General features: G+C 43.2%; 1 protein-coding gene across 5 annotated transcripts in view; it reads left to right on the forward strand.

Moving 5' to 3' along the window:
* nyap2a (neuronal tyrosine-phosphorylated phosphoinositide-3-kinase adaptor 2a) overlaps nucleotides 1–27,499 on the forward strand; it is a 54,338-nt gene that overhangs the window by 7,593 nt on the left and 19,246 nt on the right. For 4 of the 5 annotated variants that reach the window (XM_084950406.1, XM_084950405.1, XM_084950404.1 and 1 more), the window contains 2 exons: nucleotides 1,561–2,595; nucleotides 18,754–18,867. In XM_084950406.1, coding sequence (XP_084806532.1) covers nucleotides 1,561–2,595; nucleotides 18,754–18,867 — 1,149 coding nt within the window. Of the gene's footprint in view, nucleotides 1–1,560; nucleotides 2,596–15,810; nucleotides 15,957–18,753; nucleotides 18,868–27,499 lie in introns of those variants that run through there. The other variant, XR_014802180.1, reaches the window with a different exon arrangement.

Here is a 27,499-nt window from a genome sequence, read left to right on the forward strand (position 1 = left end):
TAAATGGTGATCATGAGACTCCAAAAATCAGAGTCCTGGCCTGACGAGGTGGCTCTTCTGTGTTGTGCCATCCTCTTAGCCAGAGGTTGTTTGGTTTCCCCGATGTATAAATCCTGCCAATCCTCCTGGCACTTAACGACGTACACTATGTTACTCTGTTTGTGTCGGGGGACCTGATCCTTGGGGTGGACCAATTTTTGGCACAGCGTGTTTTGGGATTTAAAACAAAACGCTACGTCCAGATGAACAGAATCAACTTTTGGAGATTTACTTACCTGGATGATTGAGCATGCATCAAGACATGATCATGATCATTTTAGTGAGAAATGCAATAATATTAGTAATAGTAGAATTCCTTGCCCCCTGATCTCAGAAACATCACTTCTTTCCCCCCTTTTAAGTCCACCCTCAAAACCCACCTATTCAAGATAGCCTACTCTGTATAACTTCTCCATGCTCTTAAACTTTGTGTTATTATTGTGTTCATTTCCTGTTTTTATGCTTGTCTTATTTGTTCTGTACAGTGTCCTTGGGTGTTTTGAAAGGCGCTTTTGTCATGGTCCTGAGTCTGGTGACTCAGTGTTTTGTGTTTCTTTATTATTATCTTGTTTATTCTGATTGTGTTTTCCATTACGATTTGCCAGGTTTTGTTAGGTTTCTGTTCTGTGCCTGCCCTAGTCCCACTTTTCTGTTTTCCTTGATGTCCATGACGTTATTATGTCTGCTCATGAGTCTGTGTCTGTTAAGTTCTGTGTCTCGTCAGTTTAATCAGCGTCAGCCGTCTCTCCCAGCTGTTCCTTCTTAGCTCTGTTTACCTCTTGTATTTAGTGTCTGCGTCTTCCCCTACTCGTTGTTGCGTCGTACCCTCACTTTCACTGTGTGTTCTGTTTGCCAGACTGCCTGCCTGTTTAGTTTGTTCTTTATTCTCAGTTTAGTTAGTTTTTTGTTCAGTTGCTTTCCAGCAATGAAGCTGAATATTTTGAGTTACGTTTGCCTCCGTGAGTCCTGTATTTTGGGTCCTCTCTTCCTGCCTGCACACAGTCATGACAGCTTTTACATAAAATGTATTATTATTATTAGTAGTAGTAACGTAACCAGTATTGTAAAGAATTACTTACTCATGGGAGTAATTAAGTTATGTACTGCATTCATTTTAAGAATTACTTTTTTCAGTAATGACCCCGACACGGATCGCAACAAAGAGCAGAAATACCTCCAACATCCACAGCATGTCATTCATGTGCATGAATGTAATGTCTTTGATATGCTGCTTAGAGATGGTGGTGACTTTCATAATGGAGTCAATGAAAACCAAGAAGTAATATCGATAATAGAATCCGATTCGCTAAATTCTTATCAATTCCCATCCCTAAGACTATATTGAAAAGCAGAAGATATTTTTATTGTATCCGTCTGAAGTAATTGTAGTTCTTCTGTCAGTAAGATGACTGAAAAAATGACTGCCCTTGAATTTGAAGTTTAAATAGTTCTGTAAGGAATTTGTAGCTTTCAGAAGGTATGGAAGAAGTGTTGTGACAGTTGTTCGCTCTCTGTCTGCAGCTCAATGTTTCCTGCACTCTGAAGATGCCTCCAAGAAGATGCCTCCACCTAAACCCAAAAGGAATCCCAACACTCAGCTCAGCACCTCCTTTGATGAGTGCTACATCCGTAACCATGGCAACAAGAAGTCTTCCTTGCAGTGGGACAAATCTTCATCCCAAAGTCAGAGTCCAGCATCCAGGGACACGGACGAAGAGGAGCCAGTTTACATTGAGATGGTGGGAAACATCCTGCGAGGGCTGAAAGGTCAGGAAGCAGAGGAGGACGACCAGAATGAATCGGTGTACGAGGAGATGAAGTACCCAATGCTGGAAGACTTTCTGCAGGACACAAATGCTGCCATCATTGACCCTGAAGCTTGGTCATCCCGCGGCTCACTCTGTGACATTCCTCCACCTTTCCCAAATCTCCTGACTCACCGCCCACCACTGCTCATCTTCCCACCTGCCCCCGCTCAGTGCTCCCCAAACTCAGATGAGTCCCCCCTCACCCCTTTGGACGTCACACGCCTCCCCATGTTAGAAAACGTCTCCTACAGCAAGTCGGGCAGTGTTGAACAGCCGCAGAGCTCCACTCACTACCGCAAAGAACGAGACCGGGACATGCCCTCCACTCATACCATCACATCTTCTGGTCGCTCCTCAGCTCCACCTCTCCCCTCCAGCCTTTACAAGTCATCCAGCACCACACACGGTGGTCACGGTTACCCCCGTAGCCAATCAGCATGCCCATCTCCTGTCAGCATGGGACGCTCGCTAACACCTCTGAGCCTGAAGAGGCCACCACCGTATGACACCCTGATGGCAGGAGGAAGTATGCCTCGCTCTTCATCTTCATCTTCATCATCTTCACACAGGGCAGGTGAAGGAGGGGCTAAACTCAGTAACTCCTCCTCCACACATGGGTCCATGCAGAACATGTCCGTGAGGTCACAGACTCCAACAAGTCCACTAGACGAACTCAACAACCTGTTTGCATCAGGTAGACAGGTGATGAAGAGGGGGTCAGGAGGGAGGAAGAGCAGGGAGGGTGAAGGTAAGAGAGTTGCAGAGTATTGCATCAACACCATATTATAATACCTGATGCACATCAAGGACAAGGTTTGGTTTTTGGGGGTGCTGGGGGACTACAAGTCAGAGCAAGTAAACCTGAGGTCACATTCACAATAATGGCCCAATCCTTTAACAATGCAAACTTTAAACCTTAATACAATTTCAGCAGGTGAGACAAATAACCCTCCACCATGCAGTTGTTATGTAGAGGGATATTATCCACAGAGACCAAACCAACTTGTGTGTCTGGCTGTAAACATGTTTGTTTCTGATGTGAAATTTTAACATGGAAAGCTATGGGGACTGACTCACTGCTGGAGCCCCTGCTGGATGTATGAGGAACTGTAAGTTTAGGGATTTGAGCCTTGGCTTAATTTTAGTCCCAGAGGTTGATGACTGGTTGCTATTACCCAATGGTGCTCATCCACACGTCTGAAAAAAAAGTATATTAAACAGTTTTGCAAGCTGTTGTGTAACACTGATTACACACTGCAGTTTGTTATCTCAAATACAAAGCAAAACCCAGTCAAACCATGTTCATTATACAAATTAAGTTCAGCACGTTGAAGTGTCCAGTTTATCTCCCACTCTAAAACTGTAAAAGACGATAGAAAAACAGTGTTTAGCTTGTGCGTCTTTATTTACACTAACACCCGCCAGCTTTCCTGAATGCCTCCTCAGTCTCTAATGGTCTTTGGGTCAGCTGCTCAGAAATATAATAAGTATAATAAATAAATATAAGGACAGTTGAATCTGATAAATTGACTAAGAATAAAAAAAAATCACTCATTTGTAGTCAAATATGAGAGAATACTCAAAAAGCTGTCATTACTTCATTCAGTCTCCAGAGAGACTCTCCAGGGAGACTGTGTTGCCATGGTGACAACAGTCAGTTTACTTCAGCTCAATTAAAACCAAAATTGAACCTTCAGGTTAAGTCCACAAGATGTTTTTTTTTTCCAGTTTCTCAGATTAACTATAGATAGATATGTCTATATCATTGATTTACAATATTTAAACACCATATACAGTTGTGTATGTGGTTTAACCAATGTGTATACATTTTCACAGTAAAATATGTGAGTACAGCTACTGTTACCCAGATCTGCTGAATGGAAATAGTGAATGTATTTAGCCAATTTTACCTTCAACTGCACTGGAAAAACACTGCTAAAACTTTAATTGTCTAATTCTATTGTATTGGGTATGATGGCATTAAATTAACAGAATATATGAACAACAGACAGTGACTATAGTTATTTTCTGCTAACAGTATCTTAATTTTTTACATATTTACAGCACCTAAATCTTCTAATGTACTGGTAGACAACCTACCAATGCATTAGGCATTTAGTTAGTTTTATCTGGGTGTACTGATAGCATAGAGTTTTATTTTTTAACAGCTTCCCTTTAAGAAGTACATCTCAGTCTTCTGTACTGCTGTATCTCCATGGTGCAGCTAGGGCATCACATATTTCACATTAGAAAAATCATACAGCCCACCAGCAAACAAAATGTCACAAAAGACATTGATAATTTCCCCCACACACCAGGCATTGTGGAACTGGCTTGGTTTGTCCCCAGTTTACCTTCTTTGCTTTCTTCTGACCACAGCTCATGCTAGGGCCTTCATCTGGGTTGGGGTTTTCTCCAGGACCCAGGTCAGACAGATTACTTTTTCTTTATTTTTTTAAATATTTATCTTTGCTATTAGGCGCTGCATTGTTTTACTCACAGCATGAGTATTATGTAATTTCTTCTTCGTCCTCTTCTGTTTTACTGGCAGTTGGCAACCAATTTATTTGGGGAGGTAGTTGCACTGCCCTCTAGTGGAAGTTATATTCTTGGATTTGTTGGATTTAATGGTTTTGATTCTCATTATTGTTTTCTGTTTATGTTATAGTCTTAGTTTATAGTCCTTAGTTTTCTGTTACTTTGCCTTCCCCGTGTTCCACATCTAGTTACTCTTGTCTCTGTGCTCCATGTTCTCCCTGTCTTCTCTGTCTGCCGTGTCTCCTTGTTTAGTTGGTGTTTCCATGTCTTATATTTCCTGTTTTACTTTGAAATTCTTGTGTCCTGTGTTTCAGTTTTGCTTCCTCCCCGTTTTGTTATGTCAGAGGCCGTGTCCAAATTCATGGGCTGCATCCTCCTGAGGACCCGGCCTTCGCGGTCTACGTGGACCGGGTCCTCAGAAGGTCGGGTAGGCCGGAAGTAAACGGCTGTGGAATTGGACGGTCTATCTTTCTGATTAGCGTCACCGCTGTCTCGGTGGAGTTTAATAAACTCGGCCGTCTGCTCCTTGCTATCTAAAATATAACAGGACACTGGCGTAAACTCTCGACTGTCTCACACTTCTGTTTAATCAGTTTTCTGTTTGACGTTTATTCAGCTGTGTGAAAACCACCCGAGGGATTAATAAAGTTTTATTTTATCTTACTTTAATCTCAGCCAAACCGATTTACTCACGAACAAATAAAACACTGAAAAAAGCCAAACAATAAAAATTTAGGTTGTCTAAGTGACTTACATATTACGTTTAACCTGAGTAGCGAAAGTCCGCGGTGATCTGAAAATGATGTGCCGGGAGTTGTGCCGTTCTTGGCGGCTTCATTGACCCTCAAGCTCTCGGCTAGCTATCGAGCTGGTGGGTAACAGACGTCTCCAAAAACGTCGAAGCACTTTTGCAAATAAGTGATATCTTGATAAACTGAGCAGATATTTGAAGTTTACACAGCTACATTTTTCGCCTTAAAATATGTTAAAAGTTTATTTTGTGACCGAGAGAGATTAATAACAGTAATTTTAAAACTTATTAGCGGCCGCCATTGTTGGAAACTGGAGTTTGGCTTGGCCGCGCTATGAATTCTGGGATATGGTGGGCCACGAAGGACACATCTGACCCATCTTTCAAATTCGGGGAAAATGAGGACACATTTGTCGGCTGCATTCGGAGGAGCCTACGAATTTGGACAGCCTTCGGCGCGTCGCTGTGATGAAATTGGCCTACAAATGCGGCCTCAGGAGGATGCAGCCCATGAATTAGGACACGACCAGAGTCCCAGCTGTGTTTCCCTCCTGTTTCCCATTCCCTCGTTACTGCCTGGTGTGTTTAAGCCCTGTGTTTTCCTCTGTCCATTGTCACGTCATTAAATACTCCCTCAGTGCTGTGTGCACCCTCTGTGATGCTCATTCCCATTGTTGCTTCTTGTCAGTTCGTAGTTTCTAGCTTCTTTGTTTCTAGTTTCCTGAGTTCGTAATTTTCTAGCGTCTAATTATTATGCTGTGTTCCTTGTATTTGGTGGTCGAGTTTTTACAGCGCAATAAAAGCTGCCTCCTTTATTTCACTCCTTGGTTTCTCGTGAGTCCTGCATTTGGTCCTTCATCCTGCCTGCCACACAGCAAACCTTCACAATCTTGACTGATTTTCATTTCCCACACTCACAGTATACTGTATACTCCTAGATGGCAAATTTACTCTGGACCGGATCTGGCCCAGATGTACCGTAGGCTCTGTAATGGATCTACAAACTGGATCCGAATCAGAATAGCATAGCAGTGGATCAGAACCAGATCAGGATCATAGATCTGGAGCAAATCAGTTCTTGTATCAGCTCATCTGGCCAGGATTCACTTTGGATCTGTTTATTGTACCTTGTTGCCGTTTGTTGTGGTCAGCAGTCCAGAGCTGACAACAACAACAACTACTGAGTATAAGTTAACATTGTACCTTCTAATGTCTGGTTAGAGTGTCTTAAAAATCACACTTTTTCTCTGATAAACAGTTTAATTAAATTCTCACACCTCATGAGAGTTTATTTACAAAGTGTTGGAGCTCCACTTCAAAGAAAGTTTTAATGCCTAATGACAGCTAACAGTGGAAAAAACAGCAGTTACTGTCAAAAAATTCACCTTGTGACATGGACGGTTCTCACTTGGAATATTGAACACTTGATATAACACTGACCGTGAGCAGCACAGCCACTGCGCAGTAGTCCAACACAGTGGTTTACTATGCATTTTCATGCAACATTTGAATAACACAAAATTAATAGTTTCATAATATGAAAATACTAGTGATGTCAGCGTTAATCTCATTAAAATGACGCTAACTCCATAACCGCATTAACGCGGCAACACTCTGTTAGCGAGTTAGCGCATTAGCGCCCCGTGCGTGGGGCTGGATGGCACTAACGCGTTAACGAGCTAACCATGCTAACGCAGCACAACGTCACCCTTCTCAATGTTAGGACATTTCTGACGAGCTTGGAGTGTGTGTAGATACTCTGTTTTCCAGTGTCTCCAGAAGTGGTCTGCTAGGTGCTGGACTTGCTGCCATTGCTGCTTGTAGAGATCCTTCTCCGGTGGAGGTGGTGCGCTTGCCTTTTGTGTAAGGAGCATAGCCGGGCTAGTATTTCAAGTGAGTCTGCATCTGAAGAGACAGGAACTACAGGCCTGGAGTTAATAATAGTTGTTACTTCTGCCATTAAAGTGCGCAGTACTTCGTGTGTGAGATGGGAACAATCTGTGCGCATTAGCATAGAGTCCAGGATCCTCCTTGCAACTCCAATCGTGCATTCCCATGCGCCACCAGAGTGCAGTTGTATTCATGGGCTCCAGATAGCAAAGAAGAAGAATAGACAGTTAATGAAAACATCCATGGACTCAATCACTTCTATGTGAACAGCACGAGTACTTAGACAAGTAAATAGCACTGCCCAGCGCTTATTGTAGGCTAGTCCTCCTTTTGTGCGCCTTCCAACTACATTCCAAGGCCCAAAGACATCCAGGCCTGTGTAAGTAAAGGGGGAAGAACTACTAAGTTGTTCCTCTGGTAATTGCGACATCTTCTAGCTCTCAGTTCTGCCTCGCAGCTTCCGACAAATGACACATCCATGAATAACACTGCCTATGCATCTTTTGCCACCTATCAGCCATATTCCAGCTGCTCGAATCGCACCCTCAGAGAAACTAGCTGTCTGCACAGAGCGAATAATAACACTCCTTGCCTTGGACAACTGTGGCTTTGAACACTGATGCCATCCTTTGCATTCCTTGGCGATTTGGGTCATGGACTGAGCAATATGAATAAGTGTGGCAACTGCTCATTGCAAAGAGTTCCATGAAAAAAATTTCTCAAACCTTTCTGGAGCGAGTTTCTTTTCCTCTTTCTTACTGGCACAGCAAGTGACTCGTGGCCGGATCTCTTTATCTGAGTCTGGTTCAACAACACTGAAGATGTCTTGCTTTTGTATTGTTCATACAAGATTGCTGGTCCAGACAGCTGGTTCGTATTAGTAAGCTGAGAGGCTTGGATTGATCTTGACGCATGATCTGCTGGATTATGTTCTGTGAGCACATATCGCCTGTCATGTCTGCAGTGGCAGACGAGTGGAGGTTGTAAGTAGGACCCAAGCTGCAGGAAGTGTCAGATACAGGTGAACTTTATTAAACCGGTAAGTAAAACAAACAAAAATGTAGCAGGCAAGAAACAAAAGCTAAGGAACCTATACTGGGAGAAGTCCAGAAACAAACCAAAACAGACCACAAAATCAAAAACACAGGAACACAAGAAAACCGAGCCAACAAACAGTTCAGGGGGCTGACCCAGAGGCCGACAGCGCAGGAATCCCAAACAGTTAAATTCAGGAGGCCGACCGTGCGAAAAGCAGTGACAGCGTGGGATCCGCAGGTGGTGGCGCTGCAGGCGACAGCATGGGAGCCGCAGGTGGTGGCGCTGCAGGCGACAGCGTGGGAGCCGCAGGTGGTGGCGCTGCAGGCAACAGCACTGCAGGTGACAGCGTGGGAGCCGCAGGTGGTGGCCCAGCAGGCGACGACGTGGAAGCTGCAGGCGGTGGCGCCGCAGGTGGTGGAACTGCAGGCGATGGCACAGCAGGCGATGGCGTGGACGCCGCAGATGGTGGTGCTGCAGGTGACGACGTGCAAGCCGTAGGTGGTGGCGCTGCATGCTGGACGGGCCCCTCGGACCCTCCAGCGGAGGCTGACGAAGGCTGGATGGGCCCTTCGGACCCTCCAGTGGAGGCAGAAAGCTGGACGGGCCCCTCAGACCCTCCAGCAGAGACAGGCACAAAAGCAGCAGGCACGAGGTCCTGTGACAGACACGAAGGTGACTGAAGCTGCGCAGGGCACTGACTCTGCCCAAGCAGTGCTAACAAGATGCAGTTCTAAGTAAAACAAACAAAAACGTAGCAGGCAAGAAACAGAAGCTAAGGAACCTATACTGGGAAAAACTAAGAAAACACCGACCTGAAACGGGGATGCAGGGAGACGCAGGGAGATAATAGAATGAGGCAGGGAAAGAACACAGGTGAACCAGCAACGCACACGAGAAAACACAGGGCTTAAATACACACAGGGAAATCAGGGAATGGGAGACAGAAGGGAGACATGGCTGGGATTAATTGGACATAATGAGACAAGGGGAAGCGAAACTAGAAACACTGACAAGAGAAACGGACCTGCAAAATACAACAGGAAACACACCGACAAAACTCTAAACACACAACTTAACACAGACTGGGGAGACAGAACATAGGAACTTGAAATGTGGAAGAAGAGAGCACAGAGGACACAAAACGCTAGGGATAATCACAAACAACCCAAAATAAACAAAACCAGCACGTCAAAGCTTGCTGTCGATTGTTTGGCAGAAAGTGTTCATCTTCCACTGATAATGCAGGCTTCTCATCATCATTTGTTCTCCTGAAAACTGTGACTCCAAGGGAATCCACCGTTCTGCAACCCCCAACAGCCTTGTAGGGGACTATGTAATAAACTCAAATCAACCCTTTCTTTGAGGTGGACATGGCTTGTGCATTGTCTGAACAGTGAAGGTCTTCCATTCTCTAAGACATTTGTCTTGAAGCTGCAGACTGTAAGCTTATGGACATTCCCTAAGCAAACATCACCCACCAGGACCAAATCAAGATCCAACTTTTGTGCAAAGGGTGTGTTGTCAGAGCCATTAATCTGCTGTCTGACTTTGTGGACCCTAAGAATGTCTCTGCCAAACAGAAGTAGAATGAGAGCTTCCCCATCTATAGCTGGGATTTCAGCAGCAATTCTTTTGAGACGAGCATGGAAAGCAGCCTCGGGTGTTGGGATTTCCTCACGATTGTCTGAAATGTCATTGCATTCAAGCAGTGTTGGCAGTGTGAGGCTGATACCACCATTAAGTGCCTCAACCTGATAGCCATTCGCTCTTCTTCCAGAACTCTCTCTAATGCCAGCACATGTCTTCAAGGTGTAGGGGACTGCATCACCTTGAATGTTGAACAGGTCAAAAAATCCTGTCCTTGCTAATGATCTGTTACTCTGGTTGTCGAGCATATCATTATCATCATCGTCAGTGGCGGTCCTAGCCTGTTTGGCGCCCCGGGCGAACACTCCCTCTGGCGCCCCCCCCCCTCCCCCCCCCTCCCCCCCCCCCCCACACACACACACACACATAAAACATATTAAGGATTATACATTAACATAAAACTGTTGTCAGAACCATACTGAATTTCGCCAGAGAAACACACACACACACACACACACACACACACACACACACACACACACACACACACATGAAGAGAGAGAGAGTATGCATTGTATCCAAACGGCTACCAAACAGCCATCATAATTCATCATACAATGAGAACAGGACAAATCAACAACTGACAATGACTAATTAATATTAAAATCTGTAACATAATGTATTGTTAGGAGTTTAGTCTGTTACTGTTACTATTTTTACCATTTCTTTTTGGAGCAACTGTAATCCACATAATTTCCTTAGGGATTAATAAAGTATTCTGATTCTGACTCTGTTTCAGGAAGACCTGCCATTATCCAATGACACATCTGCTTACCTGGTGAGCGGTAGCTAACATTCTTTAATCCAAACACACAAAGAACAGACAACCAAGTTTGTGGAGAGCCTACATGACCGCGGGGCAGGTCAGCAGAGTCTCTCTGAGCCTAGCATGGCTCTCAGTTAAATACCTTCTTCAGGAACAAAAGGCAGTACACAGCTGTTTCACACCTTAAGGTTCACACTCCCTTGCTACCTCCCAGAGTCCTCGAAGAGACAAAAGACTCTTCCTGTGGAGTTCCTGTTTCCCCCAACATCCTTACTACACCCCCACCATTTGTCTAACTGTATGAGTGTGAGACTTGTTAAAATCCAGTGGCACCAAGGCATCATACAATAAAATAATGTGATTAATACATAAGTAAAAGAAATTCCTATACAATCCCACCCTTTGATTCTTAAATCAAGAATCACATTAATACCAGAATTTCTTTCCTGACATTGCGTATGTCACATCAACATTATTGTTCACTTGAAGGAGTTTCACACTGTGTATCCTCACTTCACTGTTCTCCCACCACCCTTTGTTCATCTTTAATCTTCCCCACAATCTAAGCTCTCACATGCAAATGGCAACAACAATGATACAGAGGAAAGGGCTTCTCCAGAGTGTCAAAGTACTTTGCATGGCAGAGTGAAGCAGCATTAGGTGGTCATTCCCAGTCACGGTCATGGCTCCTGGTGTCTGTGCTGTTTACAGAGTCATAATTCCAACGCTGGTCTCCCTCTGCGCTGTCACCTTTGGAGCTTGGCACGCTCTCTTCATCCCTCGATTTCTGTTCCAACGCGGCTGTAGATTTAAGGCAGAGCACGTCGTACACCTTAGTTGTCTTCCTCAACGTCAATGTAGAAACTCTTTCATTTTATTTTAAGATTTTGCTGTTCAAAATCTCCTCGTGACAATCCTTTGGAAGCCCAGTGGTGCAGCCCACTGTCGTTTGTCTGCTGTCCTGCAGATGGTCCCTGCTTCTCACTGGTCCTCTTGAAGCGTTCTCTCCCAGTCATGGTCTGCATCTGCGCCTCAGTCAGTCCTTCCATATCCCTCATGTCACGGTCTCTGCAATTTAAAAATGAAAGCTTCCCCGGAAAACCCTCTTTTGCACTCTGTCAGCTTATCACAATTAGACATGCACAATAAAGTTGTGCATTGTCTCTTAAAAATTCCAGGGATTCTCCCCTGGAGTAGTTTCACTCCACGCCCTGTCTTAAGAAAAAGTAAAACATTAGCCAGTGGTGTGTCCTGCTGTAAATCATGTGATTAGATCCCACGATCAACCCTCTGCTGTGGAAAAAGTGATGTAGATGTTAGCACAGCGCATCTGTATGCACACTTTCTCACAGTGACCTCTGCACTGTAAACAATACAAGGTCCTGAATAACACACTGCTGGTAAATTCACAAAGACACAGAAAGTGGCAATTAAAAGGTTAATTCAGCACGGCCCAAAAGCTCATGCAACCTGCTGCTGTCACCTTTCTGCTCCTGTAAAAAGAAACATACATACATACATCCACCCTTTTGTCACTCTGGGTGGAGGTGCAATCTTGCATACTGGTGTCAACTCAGTCACAGCTTTTGTCAGTCCAGTCAGTCCCCATTTTTTATTTGCTGACAGTAGAACCTCTCATGACGCAATAAGTTTCTACTGCCAGCAATGACGTCATTTCAAAAAAGAAAACAAAAATAATTTAGACTGGATTACCTCGCTGAATCCTTTTTGGCAGGGACTTGTTTTCTGATTGTCCCAAATAAGTGGCTTTCTCACGAGCCCATTTTAATTTTGGAGAAGCTCACTTGCGATTGTTCGACATGTTGTGTAGCGCTTTCGATTCCGATCTTGCAGGCCTGCTTGAAAAAGAGAAAATTGCCAAACAAAAATCTCAGTGCACTGTTAAAAATCAAAAAATATGAAGGCCTCTTTTTAGAAGTTGTCTAAGTGTACTCTCTTAGAATCATAGATCAAAACTGGCAGGTTCAAAGTGGTACCAAAAGAAAATGCATCAGTAAATCCCCAAAACTTTCATCCACCAGTCACACACCTCACACAACAGCAATATTCTATTAGATAATGAGTTTTGTTTCCCCATGTACCCAGATGTGTGTCATGACCTCCCCCACACATCAGAAACCAGAAACTCAATAATCTATTAGTCTCCACTCATCTGACCCTCCTGCATCATTCTGTTCACCCCTGCAATAATTCAATCATCCTTCCCCAAAAATAATACTAGTTCACTAGTGTATGTATCACTTCTTAACCCACTAAGTGAACCGGACAAGATGATGGTAACAGAAACGCATGCTTAAAATACTGTTTGGTCTTCATGAGCTTCATTGCATGTGTGTTTGTGTTAGTAGGATTAATGCATTTTTCTGTTTGTGTAATTTTTGTGTACCTCTCCTCTTTGCGGTGCTCCAGACACTTTTCAATTTTCCACGCAAGGCAGTCGTTCTTTCTTCCCAGTTTCCTAAACCCAAATTTCATTCCCCACACTAAAACAGCCAGACAAACACTCTCCATGACTGTATACAAGTTAGCTACAACTCACCCATCTGCAGGAGTCCCCTCAAAGTCGATGGTCTCAGTGGTGGCTGAAACACACGGCTCCGTGACTCCTCCATTTCCTTTGCTTCAACAGCTGGTAGGACAAAGGTACCTTTTTCCTCAGGGGTGATCAGCCCGTCCACGGAACCGTTGTTCAGCAACCACATGGATCACAACCCAACCCCAATTAAAAGGGAATCGTAATAGGCAAAACATGAGGTAATAAAGGCATGAATAACAGTCTCCAAATTGTGTTTGGAAATTCCGTTCTTTTGAATTCTTTTGGCGGCAAAGAAAGACTGGACCAAGAGTGGTCAAAACTCAAAAAATGATCTTTATTTCACATTTCCAGAAATGAAGAACTGCAGAGACGAGCACGCACCCACAGCTCTGACAAAATCACAAGGTGAATGTGTATATATAGTTCGGCTACGTCACACGCTAAGTTTCAATAAAAACAACTCTGGAGTGCACTCTGCTTAGTTTCACTTTCTGTCTGCACCTCCTGTGCTCTGCAAAAGCATGCAGTTTCCTGTCAGCCTGCGACCTAGTTTATACTCAAAGTTGGCCCTCTCTTATTAAAATACATAAAACAATATAATCAGCAAATAAGCACTAAGAATATATATTTAATTCCTAACAAAAGGCTTGACCTTTGATAGGCATCTGATAAAAAGCCGATTTTTACCACCCCATTTACATGACCATCAAAGGTAAGTGCGGAATCAAAATTCACACCAAGATTTACGATTGAACTTTTCAGATGAGAGGTCAAAACACCGAAAACAGCATCTGGAGAAACAATAGAGCGATGCGGGCCACATAAAATTGCTTCCGTTTTATGGTCATTAAAATTAAAAAAGTTATTTGCCATCCACAGTTTAACGTCACTGAGACAGTCAAGTAAAGATTGACAGGGAGAAGTATCCAGGTGCATAGCATACATCATAACAGCATTTTCACGCTGATGTTTTGGATAGACCTTGACGAGACATATTTTAGAGCAGGACTGTGCTGTAATGTTGCTACCACAAACATCAGTGCACAGGAAGCTCACAGCAGGCGATGATAAGGCATCCTACTTTCCTTCCTCCCTGCTGTCCTCTGCTGGAGTGTCTAAGGACTTGGTTATCCATAGTGGTGGACCAGGATATAATGCTTTATTGTGGCTGTCGCTGTTGCACTCATCACATTTTAATGTAGCTTTGCAGGTGCGGGCAAGATGTGTGGATGATGACCAGCATCTGAAACAAATCCCTTGCTCTTTTAAGTAGGCTTTGTTCCTCAATAGTTTTGAATCTAAAGCCACAGCATTTCCTCGGTGGGTGAGGCTTGTTTCTACATAGCAGACAGGTTTGGGCCAGATCTAGTGTCGTGTTAGCTTTAGCTTAGCCCGTAGCCCTCCGCGCCTACCTCGCCTTTGTTTACGATCTTGGCGCCGTCTGCGTGCACTTCCGCCCAGCCGGGGAGAGTGGGCAGCCTCCGGTGTTCTGGAGATCTCTGGGATGAGTTGGAGATCGGCGATAAAACTGTTGGAGTTATGAGTCCAGATGTCCAGAAGCTCTTGTCTGCTGTAGGTCAGCAACGCACAGCAATTCTGGACGAATAATATGTTCCAGCACATGTTGTTATTACATGGCTTGATTAAGGTATACATTAGGCTGACATCTGGGGCCAGAGCTGAAACTGTTCTGGGCCAGCACAAGGCCAGCAATGTGTCTGAAACTGGCCTTGCACTGGCCCATGTGTGGGCCACCTCTGGTAAACCAGATCTGGGTCACCAAAGGGCCGTCATTCTTTACGGTATGTGGGCCATGTTTAAGCACATTGTATGGGCCAGATCTGGGCCATACCAGTTTTGCTATGTGGGTTATGGATGGGACCATATTTATCTGGTTCATCTTTAGCCGTTACCTTCGGATCTGCAGCTGAAGAGACAGTAGTCTTTTGCACTAAAACTGGTTTCCTGAATGTTGCAAGCTTTAAGAAAGGCCTCTCTAGCTTGGGAGAATAGTTGCTTGGAAGTGCAAAGCTGGGATCGTTCCCTGTTTTAGCTTGGTGGCAGATAAACTGAGTAAAGAGAAGGGAGGATAGGATGCATGATACTCTTCCTTATACTTGGATCCTTGAGAAACCCATTTGTCCTGCACGTTGTAAATGGTAAATGGCCTGTATTTGTATAGTGCTTTTACTAGTCCCTAAGGACCCCAAAGCGCTTTACACATCCAGTCATCCAACCATTCACACACACATTCACACACTGGTGAATGTGTATGTGAATGTGACGGCAGCTTTTCTACATGGGGGCCAATGCCATGAGCGGTGTCCAGGTATGACAAACCTGGAAGATAGCCATCCTCCTTAGCTGATAGTAGCTCCATTAGAAGATCACCAAGTTCTCTTAACTTACGATTGTCCTTCTTTGAGATTTTAGGAAAGCTGTCTAGTTTCTCAAACAAAGAACTTTCTATGACCTCAGGGGCACCGTAACATTCATCCAACCTGTCCCAAGTCATTTTTAAGGTTGCTTTAAGGCTGGGTTGCCTACCTGAACTGCCGTCTTATGCCTCACATACTCTGATGACTCTTTCCCAAGCCATTTCAACAGCAAGTTCAACTCTTCAATGGCTGTAAGGTCTAAATTCTTTATTGTGTTAAGGAAAGCTGACCTCCATGCTCTGTAGGTTTCTGGACAGTCATCAAATTTTTATAAACCAGTACTCACAAGCTCTTTCTGTGCTAAATACTTGTCAATGCCATGTCCATCATACCTGCAGACTCTGGATGCACACTCTTCGTCGGTGGACTAGCTGCATACCGCGGAGTGACAGACCTTGCCCTTTCCTGACATTTGTCACTATATGGTTCCTGCAGGGTTGCCTGTTTTTTAATATGGGGAGACGTTTGTCTTGTAGTTGGACAGGTAAGTTGTTCTTCGGCATCCAGTTGCGGAGAGTAGGAATGCTGTTTAATACTTTCATTGTCCTCCTCCTTCCAGGTGTTTTGAGAACATTGCGTCGTAAAGCAGGTGGGGTGCTCTGGGTTCTGGTCATGTGCCAAGTGCAACGTCGTTTCAGATTGTTGACTAAGACGTGTGGCCTGGTCCCTACCATATTCACTTACACATTCATTCAAAGTTTTGCTGAGTGGCTTTTCTTACTGCAACGCTCTGCAACCCAGATGTTCTGCTGCTGCCTCCAATATCTCTGCCTGGGCAATGGCAGCTGCAGCCTCTTTTCCAGATGCAGGGCATCTAAATTAGCCTCCAATCTTGCTTTGTCGACTTTGATAGCAATTTCCCTTTCTGCAAATGTTGCACGTGCTTTTGCAGCTTCTACTAACGGTCTTGCTCGTGCTGCCTCAACACCCGCAGATGATTTTGATGAGCGTGTAGAACTAGAACACCGGGAAGTTTAATCTTTAACTGCTTCATCTTTAATGCTCAGTGATTCCTTCAGTGAATGTGTCACAACCTGGGCCTCTGACCCAGCACTCTGAGTTTATTTTTGTATTCTTCTCATGTTAGCTTTGTGATCACGTGTTAGTCCTATTTAGTTTAGGTTAAAGGCAGCCATTATTTATTGTTTCCTTGGTTTCAATGTTTGGATTCTTGTCTAATTTATCATGTGTTTTAGATCTGTGAGCTAAGTGTTGTCATGTCTAGTTTCTTGTTTGATTTTTAAGTAGATTGCATGTTCTGGGTTCATGTGGTTAGTTTTTCTCTCCCCTGTGTTGTCACTATGTTTGATTCTAGTCAGCTGTGTCCTCATGTGTCTCCACTTCCCCTGATCACCTCATGTGTGTATTTAAGTCCTCAGTCTTCCTGTGTTCAGCGTCGTGTTGTCTGTCATCTCTCAGTCATAGAGTGTCATAGGTTTTTGTCTTCACTGTGTTTGATAGTTACTCAGTGTTCATGGTTTCTTCATAGTTTTTTCACTGAGTTTCATAGTCTTTTAGTTACACAGTGTTCACATTCCTCTTTGTTTTCTTAGTTTCATGTTTTGTCTGCAGCCAGCTAAATAAAGCTCGCTTTTGGTTAAAGACACGTCACGTCTCCTGCAACGCCTTTCTCTCTGCATCTGCATCTGGGTCCTGAAGTCAAAACACTCCGGCGCACCCCGCCGTGACAGAAGGGCTTCTCCTACATTTTTTGTCCATGTTCTCTGCAATCTGCTGCAATAGTGTAGTTTAGCCATCTGGGTATTCGTCTTTTCACTGTACTGCTCTCCTTGTGTGTGTGCATATGTGCGTATGTACACAATTCAGCAGCCAGCCAAACTCCATTCAAAAGGATACGGGAGTCAGGATATAGCATCCAAGCTCCAGGTGACTTATTTTACATTGCACTACCATACACCATTGCATCACAGTGAAAAGACAATGCTTTTGAAGGCATAAACAAGAAAGAGGATTGCAGCAGACAATTACAGGAACCCTTCAACTTATGTGAACCTGGTTACCCCAACTAACATGGCTGACTTCTTGTTCTTGGTCAAAGTGCATGCACATTAACAACAATTTACAAGGCCCAGTAGGGGGCACTAAACTCAAGGCAGAACAGACCTCCCAGCCCATTGTTCAGTTAGTGGTGCTAGTTTCAGTCATTGTACAAATGTCCTGTTTATAAGGTTTGAACCTGCAGTCACCTGATCCTGATGAAACGTTTCTCCTACTGAAACGTCCAGATGAACAGAATCAACTCTATGGGAGTTCCTCACTTGGATAATTGAGCATCAAGACAATTACATTTAATTTTTAAATTACAGTTCATCTAATGCCCCTGAAAAGCTCTTAGCTTTACTATCATTTCTGAGTTAGCTCTCATTCTTTTCTCTTCCTGGAAATGCAGCAGCTGTATCTTTAGCTAGCAACTCACTGCAAAGACTGCCCACAAACAGTTTGTGTGTTTGCAGATATTTGTTAAACTCATAAAAACATGGCATTTGAAATTACCTGACACTTAAAAAAAGTTACTCCCTTTATGCTTGCTCCTCTTCTATACCGCTATCCAGATGCTGAAGCACCACGGACACTGCACCTGCAGTCGCTCCAGCCCCCTTTAACTTACACCTCTGGGACATTTGAAATGTGGTGCTCAGAGATTCCAAGTGCTCTGACACTCAACTCCTTTGTAAAGATGGACGTGGGTCTGCTATGGTGAAAGTACGTCTTAACATGGACAACAAAAAGATCACAGAGTTATTTCTTGAGATAAAACAGACTACATGCCATAAACGAAAGAGCAGGTCAGATGCACTCGTCTTTCACAGCAACTATCTGAATGTTCATTGGCAGAATAAATATGACTGTCTTTAGGCAGGGGTGGAGTATATTATATAGTATATTGTGTATAAGAAGAAGTGGACTGCAAATTGATAAGCTGCATGGTTTGGTTTGATAATAGGTTTATTGGGTCAAGGTCTGATGTCACAGGAACTGAGTGTTTCTTTACTTCCTCTGCAGCTTCTTTTGCTGCTGTAGACAAATACCAACAAACAACATACAACTGCAAAGTGTATATCTCCCCTTACCTTAGTCTTGAAGTGCATATTTATGTCTTACTCTTCCTATATTTATTGTTGTTCTTTTGCACTGAATGAACTGGAGCCTCATCATCTCGTCTCTCTATATACTGTACTGTATATGGCAGAGATGACAATAAAGTTTACTTTGACTGACTCTTCAGGACTTACTGAGTTGATGTTGTTGTGCCTCTGTAGGAGATGGCAAGTCCAGACATGACAGTAAAGACAGAGATGGACAGTCGAGTCCGGTTTCCAGCAGGATGGGGAGGTCATCTGTCAGTCCCACCATGATGCTGACAGGAGGAGGAGGTGAGTCAGAAAGCAACATCACTGACTTCATGTTTAAGGAGTTTAACTATGAAGAGAAGAGAAAGGTCTGCTGAACATTGTGTCAGTGTGTCTTGAGAGAGAGAGATGTTTTTTACAGTTGTAGCACTCCAACTTCATGCTGCCATTTACAGAAACTTCAAGACAGGTAAAATCAGCTGAAGGACCGTGTTTGCGCTGATATTTTTATGTGCAGCATGTTTTCAGTGTGATAGATTTTGTATGTGCAGCTTGTTCCTGAAAGTAGTGAATGAAGCCCACTTGGTGGGAGTTGTTTAATCAGCCTCAATAAGCAAGCAGAAGAAGACACTCTGCCTGTCATTTGGAGTTATTAAAAGATATGGAGAAGTTCTCAAAACACAAAAATGAAGATAAAAGTGACATTGGAAAATATAGAGCGATGGAGAGAGTACAACCATGCAGCGATTAAAGCTTGGAAGTACTCACATTACTTTGAGTTTGATTCTGTAAAAAGTGACAAAAACATTAGCGTCTGCAGTGCACTCTGCATGGGAAGAAAACTTCTTTCCACAGCGAAAAATTAAATTTCAAATCTGAGCGAGCAGCGAGCACGCTGCCACGGGAATGTGACACTCACAGAGAAACCCCCGGATGCCCCCACTGACATGACTGCTGTGGGCAAACCTCCACCCGCCCCACTCCTGCTAAACAGGTGACAATAGATTTAAGTGCTGCTGAATCTTTGATTTTATTTATTTTCTGCTGTGTTTTACTTGCATCTATTTGAAAGAGTGTAAACACAAAACATTTTATTTTATATGCTGGAATATGCAAAAAATAAGTTTAAATGTTAAAGAATTTCTTCAAGTCAAAGACTGTTGCATATAATTTCATTTTGCTTGATGCATAAAGTTAAAAGATTAAAACTAATGAAACAAGTTTTAAGAAGAGACTTTTTCATTTGATTCAGTTTGATATGATGGATTATGCAGAAAAAAATAGAATTGGGCTGAAAGGTCTGTTGCTTTACATTACATATTCAGGTTGTGTATCATGTTTTTAAAAAGTAACTGAGTAATAAGTTACTAATTACATTTGAAAATAAGTAATCAGTAATGTAACAGGATTGGTTTTTTGGAGAAGTAATCAGTAATAAGTGACTAATTACATTTTTTTTAGTAATTTGAACAACACTGGTCATGAATGGTGCATTGCTTCTGGTTTTTGTACATTATTGCTGGGACAGCAGTTTACATGAAGACATGCTGTTTTGTGGAGAGCTACCAACACGAGCCATGACTCAGGAGAGTTTCCACTGCATTGACAACTACTTATGGGGATTTCATTTTTCTGGCAGTGGGGTAAGGTGTATCAGCTACTAGCACCTGCTTAACTCTTCTTATTTTACTTCCTAATCCCCACTTTGCTATTAGACACGTATGTTTGGGGGCCTTTAATAAGTGTGACACTGAAAAGATGTCCAAGGTAAGAAGACAAACTGAGAAGAAAACTGCTGCTGAGAGTGGCGCTAGTGCTGGCCTAGCAGAGGATGCTAGTGCTGCCCTGAACCCGGCGCTTGTCGCCTTGCTTGAACAGCACAGAACAGCCATAGCTGCAGATTGTAAGCCTACATCTTGATGTAATTAATGGTAAGCTGGACAAGATGGACTAAATGTGAAGGGGGAGAGAGGGGGAGAACAAACTTTTCAAAACTAAACTTTCTGACCTGGAGAGCAGAAGCAGAGGGCCGAACATTCGTCTGGTGGGTTTGCCGGAATCAGTGGATCTGGGTCCACAGCGAACTGAGTACTGTGGACACAAGCTCCAGTTCTAAATGGACTACAACGCAGACTTCGAAAATCAGCGAGTCCAGTATAAGGATGTTATGGCCGAGTTGTATAGGAGAGGCCTCCAACCTTCCCTATTCTTCCCCGCCAGACTTCGGATTATTCTTCCAGATGGAAATAACCGGCGACCGGAGTCAGTTGATGAGGCTACCCGCTTTATTTAATCCTTTGAGGAAGACCAACGCTCTCCATCCTGAGGTGGATATTGTCAGTGCACTCACCTTAAATCACCAGTATAATAGGTCAGACTGGTCTGCGCAGCACCCTTGATCTGACTGATACTGTACAGCCGTGCTGTTAGTATAGTATTGTGTTCTTTGCTTTTCATTTTAAGGAAAACTTGTTTGTTGTGTGGTTGCTTTGGTCTTGTTGTGTTTTGTTTCTCTTCGTCATCACCTTTAAATATGGGCCCTGCTTTAAGTTTAGGGGTTAACGTTTAATGGTGCAGGTACAAGGCGTACGTGGTAGTGGTACGGGGGAGTACTTAGCTAGTATGGGAAGCGAGCAGGGGCTTAGGCAGTTGCTGTTCAATGCAACCTGCTGAGGTAATATTGGTGGTTGGTATTGTTTTAGTTTCCTTTACGTTGTGGCATGTTATTGTATTTTATTTCTCAGGTGGGGTTGGTTTTCATGTTTTTTTGTTGTTGTTGTTTTTGGGCTGTGAGTTTGTGAGAAAGCTCTGCAGGTTGGATCCATTGTTGCTCACAGATGAACAATTTGTCTTTAATATTTCTTGTAAAATTAAAATGTTACTTAGTGAGAATGGAACACCTGGTATGCCAAACAGGACGGTATGGGAGGCTTTAAAGGCGTTCCTGAGAGGAGAAATAATTTAATTGGCAGCATCTCAAAGACAGTGTGCACAATGGGAGCAGAGGCTTATTTCAGACCAGATTATGAGCATCAACAGGCAGTACGGTCAATCACCATGACCGGCGCTGTACAAAGAACGCCTGAGCTTACAAACCAAACTCACCCTACTTTCAACTCAGCAAGTGGAAGGATGTCTGATTATCAATCAATCAATCAAAGCTTTATTCGCCACATGCAGGTTGCCCTGCAATGAAATGGGACCCCCCCGACCTTACACACACAACACACAACACTTGTATCCCCATGTAATCATGGGGATACAAGTCGGAGATCGGTAGCGTTACAGAAAAACACTGAAATGTACACTACAATGGGAAAGTACAAGACGGAAAAAAAGAGACCTCTAGTCATGCTGTGCTTCCATGGTAGGACAGCATGAGAACAGGAAACAAAAAAATTCCTCTGCACAAAAAGCACATAAATGTCCACAGCACAACATTGTGAAAGACATGACAAGCCACAGGATTGGGTGGGGGGTGAGGAGTAATCCGAAGCGAACACAGCAGCCGCCCTGCACAGCGCTACCATTTCAGCGCGGCACACAGACCCGCCATGTTCCCAGGAGGGAACAAGCATCGAAGGCATTTGGAAAGGGAGGGGGATGAGTGCGTGCTTATCAGTGTAAGTGTATGTGTGTGCGTGTCCATAGTTCAGCTGAGACAGTGTCCTTCGCCCTGCCAGGCTAAGTAAACAGTCTTCCAGCCAACCCAGGTGGCCTTGCATGGAATGGGAAGGAACAGACTCAACACAGTCGTTATCAGGGAGTTTTTGTTCAGCTCCAGCCTTGAGCCCACAGCTGGCGCCGAAGGGGTAGCCGGATTATGATGGTAATTTTTCTTTTGCAAACAACTCGTGAGAATTTCAAGCTGTTTTTAACACTCCGACACTGGTCTCTCAATCTCCCGTTAATAGCTGCGAGTTTCTCCGTGATGTTATTAGCCGTCGATTCTGTGGTCTTGTCACTCTTTTTGCTCACATAGCAGATTCTGAGACCTCACGACCGCAGCCAACTGATCCAAGATGTAATCCAGCTTCCGCCCAGAGATGTTGTTCTGAGTTGATTCTTTCCTGATGTAATCCAGCATACATACACTCAAAGGTGTTATTCTGAGCATTCACTGCAGTCGTAAGCGCCTCCAAGCTCTTAACCATTCTGCCTTCAGTGAGCCCTTTCTGAGAAGTCGCACCTGTCGTTCCAATCCCAGCGGGCAGCCTTGTGGGGGTTTGAACAGCCGGTTCCGCTGTCTTAATTCTCCGATAAGCCAGGGCCAAGCCAGCTCCGATCAGCAAGAACCCTGTTATCATGGTTCCGAATAGGTAGATATCTTCAGCGTCCTCGATTGACAGTCCCGCCAGGCACACGATCCTCTGCCACCCGTCCATCGTGTATCCGGCAGGGAAAGTCCCTCCAGGGCACTCGGGTTCTCCCGAGCCCAGACTTCTCGTTAAAGGGTGTCAATAGCATTCAGAGGCCAGTTGATCAAATCCATAATTCTCTTTTAGGTTTTAGACACAGACTGTGAGAGGGTGTTCCAGGGAAAGTAATAAAAAACACGAGACAAGACAAGGACATGAGGAGCTAAGCAGGGAAGATAAGGGAGAGGAGAGGAGAAAAGTGTGACCGCCTTCGCTGAGAGCCAAAGAAGAATGAACAAGAGTGAATTTTACGAACATGGTGGAAAGACTGGTAAGCTTTTGGCTAATCGACTGTGCGGCATGAGAGCTAAACAAATCATAACAGGAGTGAGGGCGGACAATGGAGTGATGACTACAGATCAGAAGGCGATTAATGACATTTTCTCTTCATTTTACTCTAAATTATTTACGTCAGAATCTACAGTAGATGTAAAAGATTTGCATGACTTCTTTGACTCCATCGATATGCCTTCGCTTCCTCCAGAACTCTGGAAGCCCCCATTAAAAAACAGGAAATTCAGGTGGCAATAGCGTCCATGCAATCCAGGAAATCTCCAGGCTCTGATGGATTTTCTACACACTTTAATAAAAAAAAAAATTCTCAGACAATTTGGCTCCCTTCCTTTGCCAAGTTTTCACAGAATTGCTTGACTTTGGGGCACTTCCTTCATCATGTTACCAGGCCTCTATAACAGTGTTACAAGGACAAGGACCCAACTAACTGTGCTTCTTATAGGCCTATATCTCTGTTAAACACAGATGTTAAAATTCTGTCTAAGCTACTGGCACACAGGCTGGAAAAAATTGCTACAATTTCTCCCGACCAAACTGGCCTTATTAAAAATCAACATTCCTTCTTTAACATACAGCAACTTTTTAATATTATCTATACCCCCAACCATGTTGTGGCTGAATGCTTTATTGCTATGGATGCAGAAAAAGCATTTGATAGGGTGGAGTGGTAGTATTTGTTTTTTACTTTAGAAAGGTTTGGAATGGGCTCCTGGATTAAACTGCTTTACGCTAGTCCCACGGCGTAAGGGGTAACTAACTGTCGCTACTCTGACTATTTTGGTGTATGTTGTATGTGAGAGAGTACCACCTTGACCTATCATCACCAAATTTCTCTACCCACAACTTTGGGCTCATCGCTCCCTCTGGCCCTGCCTTTACCCTAGCCTAGCAATCATAGAGTAGTCCAGCAGTCTTAGAATCTGGACTCAGTTTAGGAAGAGCCTTAGCCTCCGGGCTTTAGAGCAGGGCAATATGGCCAAAAATATTTATCACGATATATATATTTGAAAATTTGCGATAACGATATAACTGACGATATAATTGATGTGAGACAAAATACAACTCCACAACTTTACTAGCGCAAAAAACCCATTTATTTTCACTTAAACAAGCAGCTGTTTTTTATGTGCATTAAAGTTATATAAATATTTAACTGTGCAAATGCAAATTCCTTGCTGAGCATAACCATGTATAATATCCACTGAAGTTAAAAAGAGGTGCTTTGCAACATTAAACTGCAGTGTGCCATTTAAAAATAATAATAATAATAATAATGGATTGCATTTATATAGCGCTTTTCGGGACCCCTCAAAGCGCTTTACAATACCACTATTCATTCACTCTCACATTTATACACTGGTGGAGGCAGCTACAGTTGTAGCCACAGCTGCCCTGGGGCAGACTGACAGAGGCGAGGCTGCCATATCGCGCCATCGGCCCCTCTGGCCAAAAGAGTCAAATACGTATTTTTCGGACCATAAGGTGCACGGGATTATAAGACACATTAAGTGAAACAAAGCAGTCAGATAACCTTATCAAACCTTATTCAACTCATTCTTCTTGCTTCTTCCACTTCTGTACCATTGATTCATTAATGCTGTATTCTATCAAAGTTGCTCTATTCCTGTGTTGTTGCAGTATGGTAATGACTAACCTCATATTGTGGATGGATTATCTCAGTTGTTCTCCTGACTGAAGTTTGGTCCGTTTACAGCATCCTGCCATGCGATTGCATTTGTCTCTAACCATCAGGAACCTTCACATTAACTTTTAGCGAGTGGAAAAGTGTTAGCGTTCATCCTCCAGCTTCACTGTTTATGTTATGCTAACATAGCTGTGTAGCTAGCGATCACGTGGCACATCATTATATACTAGCTAGCCCAACTTCAGTAACCCTACAAACGTCACTGCTGTCTAGTTTTCTGTCTTCATTTATGTTGGAAGTGATAGCAGAGCTGTGCGTTTGAATTTTTTCTGAAATCTCTCAGTCAGAACATGCTATATTATGCTTAGGTAACTAGCGAAACTAGCGAGCTAACTTCCGCTAACTTCTAACTCCGTTAAATGTAATAAATTCTGTTTTCATGGATGCCTGGATGTTAAACTTCATAGTTACACCTGGTAAAGCAGCAATGCTGATTGTCTTATTAAAGATGAAAGAATTTAGACAGTTTTTAACTCTCAGTGATGCTGCAGTGTTCGTTTGACTTTGGGACCAGAAGCGGGCGGAGTTTAGGACCCAGATTACTCCCAGATTTACGAGCACCTTAGTCCGACAAATATGGCAATACAACAGCCCGCTTGCATGTTCTACAAAAAAAATTGTGCTTTGGTGGGTATCTGACAGACAAACACCAAACCACTTCCACATCACTGAAGTTGCAGCATTTTTACAAACCAATTCTGGTTCATCCGTTTCACTCAACGATCCGCTTTCTCCCTTCTTATTCTCCATTGCCGCCATGCTTTTTCGGCCATGTGCGTATGAAAACAAAGGCACTGCGCATGCGCGTTTTACCCATATTCTATCACGATATTTCATTTTCTTATCATTGCCTAACATTGTACCGATATTACCATGAACAGTATAATATGGGCCAGCCCTACCAGGCTTTCTCACTTCAAAGCCCAATTGCAGCAAACCACCTATTTGTTCCTTCAATGACAGATAATGCTTTTCACATCTGGCACAGAAAGGGTCTAAAATCTTTTGCTGACTTGGATGTAGAAGGACAATTTGCAAGTTTTTCTCAAATATCCACTAAATTTGCCATTGCTACATCTCAGTTTTTTCATTTTTTACATGTCAGACACTACGTGCAGACTATGACAGCACAATTCCCCTAAAAACCTCCAGACAATCCGGTAGATTATGTTGTAATGGTCAGTCCAACCTCCAATATCAGCCTCGTACAATCTAATCTCCCACTTACAATGTTCTTCAGTAGCTGCCATCAAATGTAAATGGGAACAAGACCTTAACTTTCATATCACAGATGAACTGTGGGACTCTTTCCTCGGCCAAGTTCACAATATATCGATGTGTGCTCAACACACTCTCATTCAATTTAAGATAGTTCATCGGGGGCATTGATCCAGCGCTAAGCTGGTGTGTATATACCCAGAGGTGGATCCAATCAGTAGAAGGTGTGGGGGTGGTACATTACTTCATATGTACTGGTCCTGTCCTTTGTTGACCAACCTTTGGACCTCTGTTTTCCAAGCAATGTCTGAAGTCCTCAAATTAAACCAGAGCCACTCTGTGCTATGTTTGGTGCAGACCTGAAGCTGCCCAACTCCAGACTCAGAGCACTAAACCTTTCATTACTGCTGGTCAGACAGCTATTTCACTAAAGTGGAAAGACTCTTTTCCCCCCTCGCATGTGCAATCTGTAAAAGATATAATGTCCTGCACGGCTTTAGAAAAAATCAGATATACAGTTCGTGGGTCAAAACACACATTTTATAAACTGTGGTCCCCTTTCTGGATTTCTTTGAAAACCCACGACTATTGTTTCTGAGTAACCCACGGATTCTCCCCCTTCCCCGTTTTTTTTCTTTTTCCTGTCTATTTGTTTGGTTATTTGGTTTTATGTTTGGTTATGTGTTTTTCTTTATGTTTTGTTTAGTCGCTGCCAGTTACTTGTTGTTTAATGGTCGGGGAGGGAACGGGATGTGAAAATTCTGAAGTACTTTGTATTACACGTTGCTCTGAAACCTTTGTGTAATAAAATGACTTTTGAAAGAAAAGACAACTACTTCACTGAGAACGACCTGGACTGGCAGGACAGTGTTGGGGTATGCAGTGATGGTGCAGTATGGGCAGAAATCTGTGCCATCAGAAACTGAATTTGAATAAGTTCAATTTGAATTTGAATTGCTCAGATTGAATCTGAATTGTAACTTGAATAAATGCTTTTGAAAACTGAATTTGAATTAGTCTAATTTGAAATCGAATTTATGGTTTGATAATGATCATCACTAAATTGAAATTGAATTTTATATTTTGAAAATGAATTGATTTGCTTTGAAACTGCATTTTATCCTTTAAAAATTCAGCTCTCGAATAATTTCAGTTTCACTTCTCACCATTCAGTTTCAGTTCTACAATTCAGTTTCAGTTCCAAAATTCAGTTTTTTGGAACTTACATCCGGTTCCGGTTCAAGCGCAGATTAATAGAACTACGTTTTACTAGCGGACCGAAAGTGTTACTGACGGGAAT

Source organism: Perissodus microlepis, chromosome 14, assembly GCF_051167445.1.
Source record: "Perissodus microlepis isolate ML-2025 ecotype Zambia chromosome 14, ASM5116744v1, whole genome shotgun sequence".
In the NCBI taxonomy this organism is placed as follows: domain Eukaryota; kingdom Metazoa; phylum Chordata; class Actinopteri; order Cichliformes; family Cichlidae; genus Perissodus; species Perissodus microlepis.